The following is an 18,883-nucleotide window of genomic DNA, read 5'->3' as shown; positions in this document are numbered from 1 at the left end:
TGCTCCAATCAAAAATTCCCTTCACGTTGCCCTTTTCCACAATCTTTCAAATGTACTGTAACGGTCATTCCTGTCTTGTATCATCACATAAGAATTTCATTGCCTCAAAAGAAGAACCTCATACACATTACATGAGGTAGCCTCACATTTCTCACACTTGATAGTATCGTCCTCATCTGCATTTAAAACTTGTCAAACATAAAACAAAACAAGTCACGGCATGATTCCGCTTCCTTTTCCAGTAGCTCTTCTCTCAACGGCCCTCACACTTTCTCTCTCCAAGCTTTTTAAGTCTCACACTTTTCCTTTATGCCCTTCCTGCAGAAGCTAATGATTTACAGCGAGAAGACAAGTGCTTGAATTAACATGACAAGAACCTGAGTCAATGTGCAATCCTTGTGCCAAATAACACGCCAATCCACATAGGTGTGATGAAGAGGGCTCCAGAGATACATTAGCATCGGAATTAAAAGGGGGGGGGGGAAGCTCCCTATGCGTGGTTTCATCTTACTTTGTAAAGAAAAAAGGTTGTGACAGTTTATTTGAAGATGTTATGCTCTATAAAGTCAGTGTTTGCTCTGCTCTGGGTTTTCAGCAGAAGAGCTGATCTAAGAGTTACAGGGTTTGGCATTAACTTTTTTGCTCACCTCACCAGCCACTGTGGTTAGTGGTTTTCCAAAGATACAAGCCACTCAGCATTTTCACTGGCCACAATTTTGACATCAATACCATGGGGAAAAACTGCCATTTAGAGATTTTAACATTATCTCATAATTTGGCAGTGGGAATATTAGGCTGCTGTCACTTTAAGACCCAATGCACAGATCCATTATACTGTTACACATGCGTTTTCTTTCTCAACTGTATACATTCACTTTAAACTTAACTGACCGTGTTTACGTGAATACTCGCCAAGACTGGCATTTTGACATTATTTTGTGTGTATTTGACTGTGTATAAGTGCAATAAGCAGAGAAAAATAACTCAGTGTAGAACTGAGAGGCGGCTTTGTGTGCGCACTTTGGGTGTGAGCACAACATCAGCGGGAATTATGAATAATAAAATAAAATTATGTGAAAAACGCGCAATCGAAGTCAAGCCCTGTAACACCAACAATATTCATCTGGAGCAAATGAAACGAGTGAGTGAGGAGAGGCGGGTTTGTGTGTAACTCGCTGTCGGAGAGATGAGAGAGCGAGAAAGAACAGCTGTTATCATGTTAAAATGATTATTGGAAGAGTTTCAGATATTTCAGTATCGATATGTATCGAAAAATCTGTATTTTTGACAACACTACATTGCACTTAGTTTATTATTTCAGATGCCTTTTTAAAAGACTAAATCAAAAATGAATATAAAATATATATAAAAATCAACCCGCCAAAGTGGCTAGTAGTGACTGTGTTACACGCCACTGCTGAAATACACCCGCATTTGGTGGATTGGCGGGTGTTAATGTCAAGCCCTGGTTACTACTACTTTACTAAAAGTTCAGTATTGTTTTCATACAGTGCATGATATCAGATGGTGATATACCTACTGAATGATTATTTACAGTACAATGCTATATTTACTCCAAAGGTAGCTACTTGGAATAGACTGGACTTTTCCATATTGTTTCCACTAATCATGAACCCAGAGAATGATTTTTGTATCCATTTTTGTATTAGATATTCCATAATTTCCATGACTTTTCCAGCTTTAGAAAATTTTCTTTTTTTATTTGACAATGTTTTTTTTTCTTCTTCTTTTTTCTGATATTTATAAATTGTCCATGCAGGGGGACCCTGCAAGTAGACTACTTCAAAGAATACAATGGTAGGCAACATGTCCAAAAATCTGTAGGCTAATTAGATCAGTAAAGGTAGCAATTTCAATATTGGACTTTTTCTTAAAAACACTATTCATTTTGATAAACGGGAAAAGTCCATTTAAAGATCTCTCTAAACAGTTCGCTATTTATCAGAGCATAACTTGTGATAAGTTATTAAAAATGTGCAACATTGCACAACCTAAATACAACGACCTAACTGACCGGAGAAGACGGACAAAATATTATCGTAAAAGTATGTAGGCTGTTTTTCGTCCCAAAATGTTTTTTCTTTTTTTTCTTTTTTCTTTTTTTTCACCGGCATGGTGAATTGTCCTATAGTGGAGGGGTGCTTGTGGAGGAGGTGCTCTGAGAGGAGGAGACTGTTCCTCCAGTCGCATTGACCACACATCTGCTGCGAGCTGAGCACTGAACACCTCGTACCAACTTCTTGGATTTGCCGAGATTTTTTTCCCCTCATCTCGAACGCGCTCGCCGCGGGTTTCGCGATTATTTTGACGAACTACTCCGCGATTTTCATGCATTCGCCATCGGATAAGCAGCACGATGTTCGCTCGTTGAGTTGGCACATGATACATCGCTTTTATTCCACAGGATTTTTATGTTTTTAAAGATCGGCTACAAAGGTCGCGGTGGATTGACTGTCGGAGTTCAGAATTCGGTGGTTGGATGAGGACGTCGATGTGATTTTTTTAAACCCCGGCCGAATACGAACATTTATTTCTCACTGCTCGTGAACGAAGTGGCCTATCGGATTTGTTTTAATTGGTGGATTTTAAAAAGCCATCCCATTTCAGAGGGGAAAATTAGGACAAGTCGACCGACACCCCTCACAAAGGGGTTCCGCACAGCCGAGCGAACGGCATGTTGTTACTCCGTATGTTTTTGGCAAAACTGGCACATGTTTGCGTGTAGATATAGAGGTCGTTTGGGAGATTTTGTGGTATTTGAAGACATGGACATTATTTTGCCATTCAATTAGCATATAAAGTTATAAGTGATTTTTAAACTCTTTTTTTTTTACCTATCGATTTAAATGTTGATCAGCTGAATTTGTGTTTCTGTAACAAACTTCACTGATACAGTTGATTTCGTTTTCTCCATATGATAGTCTGAAGTTAAAAGTTTTTCCCCCCCTCTCGTGACTTGGAAGCGTTTCTCTGTACTGTGAAGAATCCCACCGTGCGATTGTTCATTCCTAATGGGTACAAGACCCAGCTGACGATTCTTGAACCTTCACACTGTTTGCCCATCTTTGTAAACATTCCCCAGTGAAACACTCGTGATTCCACGATGGAGCTCTTCTTCTCCAGGAATGTGTCCGTGCTCTGGATTATCCTGCTGGAGTTCCTGCTCAAATCAGTGGCGGAGGAAGGTAACTCACTCATTTTATTAAACGCAACTACCTGTTGGCTCCTTAAAGATGAAGACGTATTGCTCTATAAAAGTGTTATAACATTTGATGTTAACCAATGATCTATGGGCTGAAGCTCTATATAAAACAAGAGCTTTTTTTTTATTCACTATGCATGCAATGTTTTGTCTGGCCATCCCTGATAGCAGCCATGGGGTACAAAGATGTCTATTTGATGTGCGTAGATTCATTTTTTTGAGTGTTTGCACATCTGCAATATCCTACGTCTATAAGATGTTTCCTGTCAGATGTTATAGGCCTATTTACATTTAGAAGATGTCAGAAGTTTATGATTTACAATTTGTAAAACTGCTTTTTAAAAGATGTTTATTAGATGTTAGTACACTACAGATATTTTCCAGATGAAGCGCTCTTAAAAAGACATCTAGAAGACGTAGGCCTGTTTGTGCTATCTGGGATTAAGACCTGATGTTTCACAAGCTCAGGACTGAGAAAGCATTCAAAGTGTATTGGATGGCTATAGTTAGCAGTACTCTGGGTTATGCATAGGCTAAATACTGAATTTATTAGCCTACACATGGTCTGTTTTATTACTTAGGAGAGGCACTGTGAGATTGAGAGTTATTAAACGCTTTTGTTTGTTTTAGTTGGCGTGTTTGTTTAGCTTTATTGATGCAAGGAACAATTGAATAGACTGGTTTTGTTATTGTTTTATTTCTCCTTAAATTAATCCGTTTTTTAATACAAAGGGACTCCTCCAAACGGGTTGGTTCGGGGTGTCACTTGAAAAGTAATAATTATCTCCTAGAAAGAGCGAATATAAAGTGGAGACAACGTAGAAGTGCACTTATAGTGGTCGCTACACCCCTGCATTCACATCTTCCCGTTTAAAGTGCTCTTTAATAATCAATATAATTACTATGCTCCTGTAATCACTATAGACTATGCACTTAATAACATTGATTTCATTCTTAAGCCATTCCTTTGTCTTCTTCAGTCCTTTGAAAATTGCCATTGGGTGGATCAAACAGGAGGCACAATAAGTGCAGCTCAAGTAACACGCAAATGTTAAATTACAAAGAGGATGGGCGATATATGGACGTCTTGGGTCGATAGAAATTTGAGTCATGTAATTGTCGGGGGACATTCCATCCAGTAACCTCAATAAGTAGTCATTCTGATCAATAGAATGATGAATGGTTGTTCATGGAGGTTTCAGCCTGCAATGGAAAAAAGACAGAGAAAGTTGGGTTTGAGGAGATGTGGTAAAGGTGACTGCACGCATACCTGTCGTAAGTCTACCGGTTTGCCGCAGGCTGCTTAATCGATGGCGGATGGACGATTCGGATTAGTTCCGCATTACATGGCGCTGTGCAGACACCTGCTCCCCGCTTGCCGAAATCAATTAACCGACCTGTGTGACAGACACGCACAGGTGATGCTCCTCCAACAGCAACGCTGTCCAATTAATGAGTTATTGACGCAGTTCTGTCGCGGTAATTAGCAGATGAGTGTCAGAAAACCCGCAGCTTGCGCTCTCAAGTGAGCAACGCGTTCAATCCGGAACGGAGACTGCAGAAGAGATCTCTTTATGCTTTTTGAGTTAAGAACTTTAATGTCCTGTACACGAAGCAGTATTTTGCAATACTTGATTAAATATAGCCTAGCTATGTTTTTAAGTAGGGCCTAACAAAGATAACTTTTCCCCTTTCTTTTGTGTAGTAGCGCCTGCGTCAGGCCTTTTTCGCGGTAAAATGAACCCTCTTAAGTTATTCGAATATTCGCCTTGGTGTCTCTAGCCTACTTAGAATTGTGACAGTAAAAGAAGCTTGTTTCCACTACAGAATAATGCAATTTTAAAGATAATTGTGACTTTTTATCTCACAATTCTGACCATTTTTCTCACAAATGCGAGTTTATATCATTCAAATCTGAGAAAAAAGCGTCAAAATTGCGAGATAAAGAGGCGCAATCACCTTTTATATTCAGTGGCAGAAACAAGCTTCCAAGGAAAAACTTGTTGTCCGTTACCTTTAAAAAGCAACTCTAATTGAATCTCTTTACCTTACTTGCTTTATTGGTGATTGCTTATAGTTCTCACAATTTCTGTTGTTGTTTTATGAACACATTGAGCTTCTCTCGAAAATTCTCTTTTAATGTTGTAGATGTGTTTTTTTGTTTTGTTACAATGAACTATTCTTGGAAAATGATGAAAAAAGTTAAAACCTTGAAGACAAGCATGTTTTAAAGCAACTTAAGTTGTGACCTGTGTCCGTTTTTAGACCCTATCTGTGATTTGATTAGTTTGTTGTTTACGCCATAAAGAAAACAATTTTTCTTTCTTTTTTATGTGTGTCGTTTTATTCTCATTTGGCAAGTCATTTGCAATTTTGGCCCTGGTTTCACACCAGAATTTTGCTCAAATGAATGTCCAACTCATTAACTGTACCCAATAATTGTCTGAGGTTGGGGAGTGGTTGCTTTGGCAAGTTGTAAAGACTAATATGGTGAAGTCAGTAACAGAAGCAGCAGGGGGGAGATTGGATTTGATTCTGTAGTAACTCAAACCCCTGTGTGAGATTAAACTAATGCCAGATCTGTGAGGATCACTGCACTGATCTCTAATTCCCTTTGTGAGGAAATATCAGCTAAAAAGAGAGAGAGGTAACAATGGCTTTCATGTGAGGTCAGAGCTCAGGAACTCTTCTGTCTTCCGTCTTCTGTTACCCTGGAGCAAAAAAGAGCTTATCCATTTCACCTTCTGTCACTTATTCACATATTTCTCACTGTCTCACTCATCTCATCTGTGTGTGTGTCTCTCTGTTATGCGCACATGTGTTCAGTCTCATGTATTTGCTATGTTTGGAATGGAATACGTGTGTACTATGCAGTGTCTACTGGCTTCAGTTTTTTTTTTTAACTGCATGTGAAGCGGTATACAATGAACTTATCATGCAGTAGCTACTCTTATCACATGGCCACACTACAAGCAACAGTTGATTACCTTTTTTAATCATGTGATTTAGCTTGAGTTTTACCAAGTAGACGGTCAACTATGCATTAAATGCATACAAGAAACTTGCTTACTACAGTATTCATACTGCAGTAATAGTAAGAATAGTTGTCATGTGCCCTTCTCAACATACATGTTAACAGGATAGTTGACCCAAAAATGAAAATCCTGTCATCATTTACTTGCTCTCAAACCTGTACGAGTTTCTTTCTGTTGAACACAAAAGAGGATATTTTGAAGAACGTTGGTAGCAGTTGACTAGCCATTGACTTCCATTCTTTAAAAAAAATCTTCTTTTGTGTTCAACAGAAGAAAGAAACTCATACAGGTTTGAGAGCGAGTAAATGATGACAGGATTTTCATTTTTGGGTGAACTATTCCTTTACGTGGTATTTCTGTGGTTGTTGCAAATGTGAGATTGAGACGTTTTATTTATTATCTAATTTAGAATGTCATGTTTAATTCAATGCGTTATACTGTCTGTTTCTTTGTGATTGTCTATTCAATTTATCAGCAATTTCTGAGTTAAAATTATTTCCACGCCAATTTATTTCAGTGTAGTGATGCAAAAAAATTCTTCTCTTCTTTTTGTGGTTCACCCGTTCTTTTTGGCCGTGGCGAAGTTTCCTCTGCTCCTCTCCCGCTGCAGAAATGCACATCCCTCCCCAGAAATCCTATTAAATGGAACTGATTTTTATAAGACGGGGATTTGCATTTAAAGCAGCGCTCTCCTCTCTCTCTCTCTCTTTGGTTGTTAATCCTGTGATTAGCCGCTTGAAGATTTAAACTGCAGCTCTGCGCTTCATCTCTAATCATCAATCCTGCACCTTTACTCTCTACAGAGTTTCAACAGTATGTTTGTCTCAAACCCAGAGAGAGTCCTGTGTGTGTTTGTGTGCATGGCGGATTTCATGTGGAAGGAATCCTTTTTCAACTTTTTCAAATGTGTGTTTTTGTGTTTGAGTGTGTGGTTGGCATTGCCCCGGTTGCTGATCCAAACACTGTGCAGATTGATAGGATGATAACACAGCTCAAGCAGCTCTTGTTGGGATTGGACTCTCTCTCTCGCTCTCTCTCTCTCTTTCATGTCTCTTCAGCCAGTGCATCAGTGTCAATACCGCCCTGATGGATGAGGGGCTGACAGCATAAGAGTCTCTCTTTTTATCCTTTTTCTCTCTGTCACCATCATTGAATCCCTCCTACACGCCTCTACAAGCGGCTGAGAAACACCATTTAGCATGAGAGGAGACCTTTAACCCTTCACAATCAGTGCAAAAGGAAGAGAACTGATCAGATGATGGAGGAACTCTAATAATGTAGTGGGTCATTTCTGTAAGTGGGCAGGCATTTGTGTGGTGACACATTTCATTGTATAGAGTTGCATAGAAAGGTTTGGAAGGATCGTGATCATGTAATCCAACCAATTCCAGCTTGCCTCACTCTTCCAACAGTTGTCCGGGATTGATTCAAACCAAACCAAACCTATAGAGCCGATTAGAGGCACTTTACAGCCCTGATTGGATCATGGCAGCCCTCACACACTGCAGAAAATAGGCCCTGAAATATTTTTTCCAGTCTTGTTAACTGTAAAAATGACTAAATATCCTTGAAGCACAATCCTTGGAGCAAAATTATGTAACAATCAAATTTGCTTTCAGAAAATCTTGAGTTAAGTTTTTCTGACCTCACTGGCAAATTCTTTTATCTTGTTTTATGGGTGTCTGTAAAAAGTGACTTTAGAAAAAAAGTAAGGAAAATTGTTGCCTTAAAATTATTAAGAATTTCATGCGTAATTGAAAACATTAAGTTATGTGAACTTAACAATTCCACATTTAAAAAAAAAAATATATATATTTTTCAACTACGCATGGTTTAATTACTAATTTTAAGGCAATTGGTTTCCTCACTTTTTTAAAATTGTCAACAGATAACTTTTTACAGTGTACAGATATTTATGAAAAATAATAATATTTGCTGAAGTTAGGTGTGCCGCTGACGATTACTTCTTCCTCTAGTCATGTCGGGTCTGTTTCAACTTGTGTTAACCGAATCAACTTGTGTCAGACGTAAAAGATTAGTTCACTCATTCTGTAATCATTTACTCAACATGATGTCATTCCAAACCTATAAGAGTTTTGTTTGTCTTTGAAACGCAAATGAAGACATTTGAATGAAATCTGAGAGATTTCTGTCCCTCCATTGAAAGCCCATTCCAACAAATATTTGATATCTCAAAAAGTTCATAGATAGATATCGAACAGTTGAATCCATTGATCGAGCCACATACACAGAGATCATTAAATATATATGTTTGATTATCACTATTTATATGTGAATGAAAGCCTAAATAAAAATCTCTTTATGAACTTTTTAAAGTGTGAAAGTTTTGGGTGAACGGACTTCCAATGGATGTACCGAAATCTCAGGTTACATTAAAAACACATGAATGTGTTTTGAAGATGAATGAAAGTCTTATGGGTTTGGAACAACAAGAGTGAGTAATCGATGACAGAATTTTCACTTTAACTCCACTTAGTCGAGTATAACACATGATTGTCGGTCCTGGAACATCATTCTTATCAACCAGGAACAGCTGGAACATCTACCTATAAGGTTTGTGGTAGGGTCATGATTAGGTTTGAAACCATGATTGTTTGATAGTATTGTTGTTCTGCCAGAGCCAGTTTGTCTTCTTCACCCTAAGGAGTGCCGTTATGCCCGTCTGAAATAATCCCTTTACTTCCACATTTTCAGTCTGCCAGATAGACTTCATAGGAATGTTGGTTCTGGTATTAGTTAATTGAGCAGCTCAGGCAGTTTTGCTGCTCCTGAAATATACCTAATATAAATAAACTGAAACGCTTGGCTTGTGCGACATGTAGTATTTGACAGTACACCAAAATGTGTGCTCTTTCAAAGATATTAGTACTCTGAATTTGTTCTCTCCATACCAGAGCTAATTTGCCAAACACTTTTCTTACATCACACTAAAAAAGCATTTTTGATTATGAAAATCCTTTATATATCCACTGGTTGGTTAATCTGCAGATTTACTATAAGACACTTTTAGTATCACTAAACACTAAAAACACCATTAAAAACTCTTGTCCTGTTGCAAAATCATCTTGACATCTTTTATCCTGTTTCAATTCATCATTACAACTCTATTTATCTCTTAGTTACCCATGGGATGAACAAATTACCTGCTGACCAATTTTTCTCTTAGAATTGTATCACGTACATCTACAAATCTGCAAACCAGTTGCAAGTTTCATAAGGGAATAAACGATGTGTTTAGGAATATGAACCTTTTCCACTAATCTTGTCGTATATATCACATACTTTTCAAACACAGCACAGGCTTTCTTCTCTGAACCATGTGTTAGTTCTCCCATTACGGCCCAGTGTGGGATCTCTGTTATCCCCCCAAAAATGAGCCTGTTCTGTGCTTCTCCCGAGCTTGCTCTCCCCCACTGCCCCCCCCCCCCCCCGCCGCGGACTGCACATTCAAAGCCATTCGTCTTCTCTGCAGTTCACAGCACGTTCCTCCTGTTTCTGCTCTCCTTCTCTCTCTGTCCTGTATACCTGCGCGACCCCCTCCCTTTTCTTTCCCGATCCATCTTTACTGGTTGTGTTTTGTGACTTGTGTATGATAAGAATGCTAATTAAAGCAAGACACTTCAGGCAAAGACATTGTTTTTGTACTGGTCAAGTTTGAGTCAGTTTGGGCTATTTGGCTTCCATAACTTGTTTTCTTTTAGATTAGTGGAAAGAAAACGTCCAAAATACACATTTAAGTGTTTATTTTATTACACTTTATCTATTTGCATCTGCAGATTCAATTACCATACGTATCATTAAAGCCCATTTGAGTTTTTTTTCTCCTGCACTGAGCCGGAAATCTCCACTTCAGAAGCACTTTACAATTCAAATTAAACTTTAGGTTTAATCCTGGAGGTTTTTTACAGAGTTTTTTTTTTTTTTTTTCAGATTGCACTCCTAAAAATATGGGGATTTTTTTCTTCTTCTGGCTGTTGACAGTATTTTCTGATTAAGGGAGTGATAATAATTTAAGAGATATCCAAAATCCTCCTTGTTAAAACCTTTAACTCTAATATGTCGTCAACCTGGCTTTATCCAATGTTCATATTTCTGTTCTGGAAGTTTATGCAAATTAGTGCAGTTTCCCCGACAGCGTTTCCCCGACACCGCCAGCATTTTTTAATAATTTTCAAAAAACTTTCATGGCCCCCAGAATATTTTGTTGCATGAAAGAATATCTGAACATGCAATACATCAAAAGAAAGATCAGAGTCTCTGCTTATAAACAAACACACAACAAAAACTTTTTATTCTAGCTTCATTCAGTCTTTTTTAGCAACACGAATGTGGCTAAGTTTAAAGGGGTCATGGACTGGCTTTTAAAAAAAAAATATATTGTTGTCTGAGGTACACTTATGACGTTCGCTTGGTTTTTACATTTAAAAACATCAAAATGAATAAGTAATAGGCTATTTTCCACCCTCGCTCCTGAAACGCTCGGTTTTTATGGGCGTGCCGCATTGAACACTTGGAAGTAAACGCCCACTGCTATGATTGGATAACAGTTTTGCATATTATAATGAGTTTTGTGTAATGCGTGAATCGGTAGGCGGGGCTAAACAGGCAGTGTTGAAGTAGGCGTTGATCTTCTTCTGCGGAGGCGGGGTTTGATACCCTTTGACGTCATAGATCCCCACTTTTATAGAAACCTGTCGTTCGCTGCGCCAGTGGTGTCAATAAAAGCTTTTACTGGACTAACAAGGAAGTTTTCAGTTCTGAAACTTACAGGATATTCTTATAGTATGATGTTTTTTGGTTAAAGACTACAACGTGCATAAGCAATGCTTGTACTACTTGTTTCTGCTTCTTCTTCACCTGTGTTTCGATCAGAAGATTCAGGGTAACACAAAGCCAGGAAATTCTGTCAATGGCAGGGAAAGATGTGTAATTGGCATATTTAAACAACATTTCAGAAAACTTGAATAACAAAGAAATGCCTTAATTGTAATGCCGTGATTAATCGACTATAGGGAAAGTATGGTGATATCTATTAGTTTTTTTTAAGCCACATGTTTTGTCTTGCCTTAAATCCATAAGCTGCTCTAAACGTAATGTAAAAAATTGATTGGTTGATGTGAATGTTACACACATCCTATTTTAGTAAATCACATTAAACACTATGAACATAGGTCCTTGTGAATTAATTACACTGATTAATGCGTTGACAGATAAACCGCAGGCATAATTTAATCAAGACCCTTTGTTTAGACAGATAATGAAAAACAGAGACACATTACTAAATGTTCCTCACTAAGGTCTCTGAGTGCCCCTAAAACAGGTCAGGTGTGTGTGTGTGTGTGTGTGTGTGTGTGTGTGTGTGTGTGTGTGTGGAGCAGACAAACACATGGAGGCTTGTGTTTCCATACACACCCTGTAAAAAAGGAATTGTTGAGAACACAAAAATTCAACGCAACATGATGCATTCATGTTTTTAGGTTCTCTCAACCTTTTGTCAATTCAAATGTGTTTGTTAAAATGCCTCATTCATCCAATAAATGAATCAAGGCAGCTTCAGATTTCTTGTTCAGGAAATTTTCCAATTGGAAACAACAATTGTTGGTCTAACAGTGTTTTTTATGTAGTTCAAAGTAACTCATATTTCTTAATAGGTTGTAACATTTGTTGCTTTTTTATAGTTCAGAAAAGCCACGACGTGGACTTGTATACACATTTATTTAGCTCAATGAGGGCATGCCAGAATTGTTTTTAATATGAAGTTAATTATAAATTCTACAGAATACCTCAGTATATCCCATTTCCATTTAATTAAAACAAAAACATTGTTTTTATAAATTAGGGAGTCCCCAAAGGAGGAGGTTTGATCATATTTAGATCACTTCTGGGTACAAGTTTGTCCCCAAAGAATAGCTAAATAAACACACACATGACACGACTTGAAGAGGTCAGTATGCGAAGTCATAATGCATAATGTGTTTTTATAAGTGTGAGATTTTAGATTCGTTCTGGTTAAGCACACATTGCCTTCGCTCTCTGATCTTCAGAGAAAGCTGGAGAAGAAATTGAGGGATCAGGAAAGAAAGGAGATGGAGGAAACAAAAGATTGAAAGAGGAGAGTCATGCAGAGAGTGTATTATGTATCAGATATCTGCTGGGGTTATACTGGGTCAGTGTGTGTGTGTGTGTGTGTGTGTGTGTGTGTGTGTGTGTGTGTGTGTGTGTGCGCGCGTGCAACAGACAGGAACAGTCTGCTTTCTCTATTCACACACCAATCAAACCAGCACGGCTTCTGGCTGCCACTGACACTTACTCAATGTGTGTGTGTGTTGGAGTGGATATGATTAAGGGTCAGTTTGTGTGTGTGTGTGTGTGTGTGTGTGTGTGTGTGTGTGTGTGTGTGTGTGTGTGTGTGTGTGTGTGTGTGTGTGTGTGTGTGTGTGTGTGTGTGTGTGTGTGTGTTCATGATGTACCGTGTGAGCAGCCATATGGGGATATAATGATAATAAAAGCTGTGATGTTCGCTGATGGCCTGCACATCAATAGAGCTCGAGAGTTCAACAGATTGCAAAGGAAGTCCTTGGCTATGCTGGGAATGAAATATTAGTTTACAGCATATGTGCACTCAGAATACACTGCATACGGCCTGGTATATATTTCAACAGTTTTTGCTATTTTATACAATTTTGTGTGTCAAATCTTTAACTTTTATCAGATTATTGATTAATAAATCAAGAAATAAGTGTTGTTTCGTCACACCGGAAATGTCAAGTTCAGCGCATTGCTGTTTGGGATACAGTAGTACTGTATATATGCACATTTAGGTGAATGCAGATCGTTATACAGATAATATAAGCCAACAGATGCTGTGCATAGTACATATATGCTACAATAATAGTATGATGATCTATTTTTGGACATGGGTGCTCTTTTACATAAACATGTAAGGCCCAAAACATACATTATTTAGGTCTGAACTGTAACGATTCGAACTACCCAAGCTTGATTTCAAGTATCTTCCTTCCAAATGAAATACTTAATGCAATGGAAGTGAACGCAACACACACACAATAGCAATAATCAGTGTACTGTTTCAGGTCATATACTATCATACAATTATTTGAAGCAAACTCATATGTAGGGCTGCAGAGATGACGTATTTGTGTAAGACAAAACCCGAGTTTTAGCACTTCCTGAAGTCAATGGGTTTTGGTTAAATGCCTGCAATAAGGTCTGTGGTGAACAAAAGCTCAAGATATTTTCACGTTTTACTCTACAACATAAAATACATCAGTAGTACCCCCTGTGCTTTACTTGTCTTGAAAAAGGCAGTTGCTAATAAATATCTCAATGGGACTAAAGAGGTTGTCGGGACATTAAACTTCATCACTGCCTTCCGGGTCGGCCTACAAAAATATGTAATCTCTGCAGGGTTGTGTCGTAAGCACTGAAGTTTGCCATTGCCACAGTAACGCAATAACACAAGTTAAATATGAACAACAGGGACATACGCTTTCAATGCACTTGGCAAACATTTGCATTTGCATACACATAGAGAATGTTTCAGGCTTTACTATTTTTTTGTGTGTCAAAAGGCAAACAATTTCTGTATTTCTCTCTCTCTCTCTCTCTCTCTCTCTCTCTCTCTCTCTCTCTCTCTCTCTCTCTCTCTCTCTCTTTCTCTCTCTCTCTCTCTCTCTCTTTCATTTTCCCCCAACAGCAATACAAGAGCAAACACTGTCTAGTGTGTGTTTGCTCATCGGCTGAATGCTAGGAAACAAATCCACATTCAAAGATGCGTCAGCCAAATGAAGTATGTAAACGAGTTGAGACGAGAGAAGGATTGTTCATTTGTTTAGCGTGGACTTAGGAGCGGTCCACTTTCCTTTCACATGTCCCTGTCTAACGACGCTATAGAAAAAAAAACAGAAGCAAATTATTTCTCATGGTGGTCTATTTCAGAGAAAAAGCCTTGTTTTCATGAGATGGCTTGAGAAGTTGCAGATGTTTCATCGCTTCAGTGAGTTAGGCAGGTCGGCTTATGCTTATGTAGTGAAAGGATGTTTATTTTGGTACGGTTTTTTTTTGTGTAAATGCTCACAGTTTGCTTTTTCATAGCTCAGTAAGCCAAATAAAATATTAAAGATATTACTTGTTGGCTCTCTTTCTTAAGGGAATAGAAGCTAATAATCGGATGGTCAACTTTGTGTCCAGTCCCTGGCTAATTGATAAGTGAAGTCAACTTGTGAGATTTTCTATTAATTATATTGACTATTATACTATTTTTAGCTAAAAAAGTAATTCTTAGCATGTTAAAACCTCTTTAAAAATGTATTCTCTATATTGATCCCTTTGAAAGCTCCACTGCTACAAACATATAATTTACAATTTTTTCCAATTGCTAACACACAATTTTGCAAACGAGGCTGGTTTTATCAAAATACTTCACACAATTCACAAAACCACACACCCAAACTGCAAAATACCTCATATATCCTGCAGAATGAAGCACTGCAACCAAAACTACATATATTATCAAAATCAGACTTTTGCACGAAATGGCGCACACTTCATTCATATTAGCAGATTGTTGTCTAACCAACTACACACTGTTGGCATAATGAAGAGCACTCTCATCTTTAGCATGCTCTGCCATAATACTAAAATAGTTCAAATTGTAGAAAGTTCTTCAGATTGTTCACATGCACAGAAATATTTGCAGATACACACACATGCTGTTGAAACATTTTTTTTTTTTTTTTACCAAACAAGTCAGTGCATCATATGCACAGCAGATATATTTACATTGGACTGAACACAAATATGCTCACAAAAAAAAACAGTAAACTGAAAAAGATTGAAGTGTTAACAATGAAGCATTGAGGTGTTTGGTCAGGTGACACATGTATCGGCCAATCAGATCATGGAGTGTCATTTTGAATGGCAGTGTTTTGAAATGGCAAACGTGACTTTATGTCAGATTGTTGTGTGTTATGCAGAGAACCGTGTTCAGTGCTTTTAAAAAGTGCCATTTTGAATTGCAAAATGTGTGTAAAGCAGAAAATGTGTTTAGACTTTTGGAGACATGAGAAGAGGTTTTGCTCTGTGTGTCAGTTTAAATAATTGTGCTATGCATGTCATTTTAGTGTGTTAGCAATTGGAAAAAAAACTGTAAGTACACTTTTAAAAGTGTACTTTCTTTAAAGTGCATTTTAAATCATTATTTTTTTTATAATATTTTATCATGCTTTAAAGTAGTAGTACATTTACTTTGATGTGTCGAGTAACATACACGTAAAGTACTTGATTATAATTTTAACTGGAATGTGTAGTCCGTATTACAGTTAAACTTAATATTTTTCAAATGTACAAAATTGCCAGAAATGAAAGAAAAGACATGACATTTAAAGTATATTTCAGTTTACCATAAATGCTTATTTAGCAGTATACTTTAACCATATTTCAAAAGTAGAAGCAATTATGAAATGACTTAAGATGCCCTACTTCAGTAGGTCAAAAAACACTCTAAATTCCAGATAGTTGCATTTAATATAAATTAAACTTTAATCAATTTGAACTAAATTGCATTTAACGATTGTCTGAAAGCATTACATTCATCGTGTATATTATTTACGTAATAACTATTCATGTTAAAAGTTATCGCCTTTGATGAAAGATTACAAGGACAAACTGGTTTTCTTTGGAATGAGATGAACTGATGAATTGTTGGCGATAAGATTAGGAATGTTTACTGAGAAAGTAAATACGATCCATTTTGATCTCCTGTTGACTTTAAGACGACTAATCGTTTAGACAGTGGTTTTCCAAAGGTGTAGTTTTGCTCATCCCTGGCAGCGTCAGTCGTCCAGGTGTGCTTCAGTAATTAAACTCTCAAACGTGCTGTCACGCTACAGTACTCATCTCTCTTCACTATCTGTTCATCTCCATCCATCTCTTTCTAATCCCTGTTTTCCCTTTCATCTCTCCTCTGCCACTCTTTCTCCTTGGCCTCTTTTTTTTCACTCCCTTTCCATTTTACATCCCTCCCCCTCCTTTCACTTTCTCCTCTCGTTCTCTCTCTTTCAGTAATTGGCACTGTCTCCTTTCCTTAATTAAAGCGAAAGACTAATTGTAGCCCGGTGCTGGTCTTCTGTCATTTACCTTTGAGAGAAAGTGAGGATGTGTCTATAATTATAGAGGTTTGGGAGAGCAGATAGGAAACACTCAAGGCATGATATCCAACTCAAGGTCACGTACCACAATGTGTTTTACTGTTAGAAAAACACTTTACACTTCTCTAAGATAGCTTGGAGATCAAGTAGAGAGGCTTTTGCTTAAGTCTTGGGAAAAAATATCCTAGCAATCTCACTCAATAATGTTTATGTTCTCGGATCTCAAAAAACCAAGACTTTGATTTGAAATGTTTCTGAAATTTCTCATCAAAATCTCCCAGGACTTAGTGAGCTTGTTCTCTTTCTTGTTGTCAGCAGATTTATACTTCTACTGTATATCTACAATTGTTTGACTTAAATATATTGAGAGCTCAATTAAATCTCCTGAGAAGAAAAGCAACCTCTGAGCAATAGTTTTCCATGGGCTGGCGTGTTTTCTAGACACACACTCATACAGAAAACAGTCATAAACTAGACAGAAACATGAAGCTGACAAACACTCATTCTCGACTGCAGAGGTGAGAAACAAACGAGTCACACACACACACGCGTCTTAACATGCCAACATGCTCAGACACAAACACAAAGTCCTGTTTGCCTTTATCAAAGTCAGGAAATATCCGATTATTCAAACTCATACACTACTGTTCAAAAGTTTGGGGTCAGTACTTTTTTTGTGTGTGTATTTGAAAGAAATTAATACTTTTATTCAACATTAATGCATTAAATGTATCAAAAGCAACAGACATGACATTTATAATGTTCAAATAAATGCTGTTCTTTTGAACTTTCTATTCAATTTCTATGAACATTTGAAGATCACAGTTTCCACAAAAACATATGTTTTCAACATTGATAATAATCAGAAATGTTTCTTGAGCATCAAATCAGCATATTGCAATGATTTCAGAAGGATCATGTGACACCGAAGAGTAACTATATTACTACTAATATTTTGAATCACAGGAATAAATTACATTATTCAAATTTTAAATTGTAATATTTCTCAAAATTACTGTTTTTACTTTGTTTTGATCAAATAAATGCAGCATTGATGAACATAAGATACTTCTTTAAAAACAATCTTCCCAATCCCAAACTTTCGAATGGTAGTGTACCAAGTTACCTGTTACTGACCTCTTAAAGTTCATCTGTAGAAATAAAAGACAATTGTTGGATTTTCTGGAAAACATAGCTAACTTAATGACAAATGTTCATATGAAAATTTTAGATTTTTCACTGCAGACCGTTGCATGTTGGCAAATTTGAGTGTATTTGAGACACTAAAATCTCTGAAACTCTAGCATGAGGCCTATGAGATTATTGGGGTCTTTTTCTCAAAAATCGACCTTAAGTCACCATTAGCTCTCCATTTAAACTCAGGTTTATCACTAAAGAGAGTAAGCGTCATGTGGTACGGTGTGTCGAAATGGGACCACTGCATTAAATGGGTCAAAAAAAACAAGCTCGGACAGAAATTGGCCACCGGGAGCTTAATCCATCAGAACAGCAGCCGGTGTTGATGATGATATCAGGCCAAAGACTCACTGACAGGTGTGTGTGTGTGTGTCAGGTGAATGATAATCCATGTGTCAACTTTGGAGTCTCACTGTGTCTAACCTATTTTTTTGAGGCGAGCCATAAGGGGAAACACACACTCACACACACATGCACTTTTTCCTGCCCCATTATAAGTAATGATAGAGTAGACAGCAGGAGATAGTTCACTGTAATTACATAAAGGAACACACACACACACACACACACACACAGTGAAACAGACACTAATCTATCACATCACACATCGTAGTCCTCAGTAACCTGGTACCCTACACACAAACTTCATGGATGAATGCCCATGTTATGTTTCACACCATCAAGAAAAGACAAAAAGTGCCCCTATTATGCTATTTTAAAGGTTCCTAATCTGATTTTGGTGTCTCATACAACACGTTTACAAGGTCCAAGGACAAAAAACACTTTATTTTTCTCATAATATCCAATGAAGCATCACCTCTTTTCTCTGAAACGGTTCAAGGATCCGGTGTCTATAAACCCCGCCTCTCCGAGAGCCTGCTGTGCTCTGATTGGTCAGATGGCCCAGTCTGATGTGATTTTTAACTCTGTTCTGTTGTAACTCTATTTATCTGCACTTTAAACTTTGCAGACCTTTTACAAACACAAACAGCGATAATAAAAACTATGTGAAAGGTAATATCCAAAAAGCATAATGACGCACTTTAAGAAAATGAAGCCTATTCTTTAGACTGTCATTAATGTGAAGCAAATAACAAAACACAGCTTTAACAAAGATGAATCTTTGATCATATTTAATTTATACAGTGTACACTATAGTGTTATTTTATATTTAGGCCTAATTATTACATTTCTGTACCTGAATACTACATTTAGACTTTACTTGATTTGTAACTTTG

General features: G+C 37.4%; 1 protein-coding gene across 2 annotated transcripts in view; it reads left to right on the top strand.

Annotated features, from left to right (window-relative positions):
* Positions 1-2,150: 2,150 nt before the first annotated feature.
* ephb4a (eph receptor B4a) overlaps positions 2,151-18,883 on the top strand; it is a 45,739-nt gene continuing 29,006 nt past the window's right edge. Inside the window, exon 1 of one of the 2 annotated variants that reach the window (XM_081365262.1) lies at positions 2,151-3,206. In XM_081365262.1, coding sequence (XP_081221388.1) covers positions 3,125-3,206 — 82 coding nt within the window. In that variant the 5' untranslated portion in view covers positions 2,151-3,124. The remainder of the gene's footprint in view (positions 3,207-18,883) is intronic. The other variant, XM_081365263.1, reaches the window with a different exon arrangement.

This window comes from Scardinius erythrophthalmus (assembly GCF_964197995.2).
Source record: "Scardinius erythrophthalmus genome assembly, chromosome: 5".
Classification (NCBI taxonomy): Eukaryota; Metazoa; Chordata; class Actinopteri; order Cypriniformes; family Leuciscidae; genus Scardinius; species Scardinius erythrophthalmus.
This window is presented reverse-complemented; position numbering and strand designations above follow the sequence as displayed.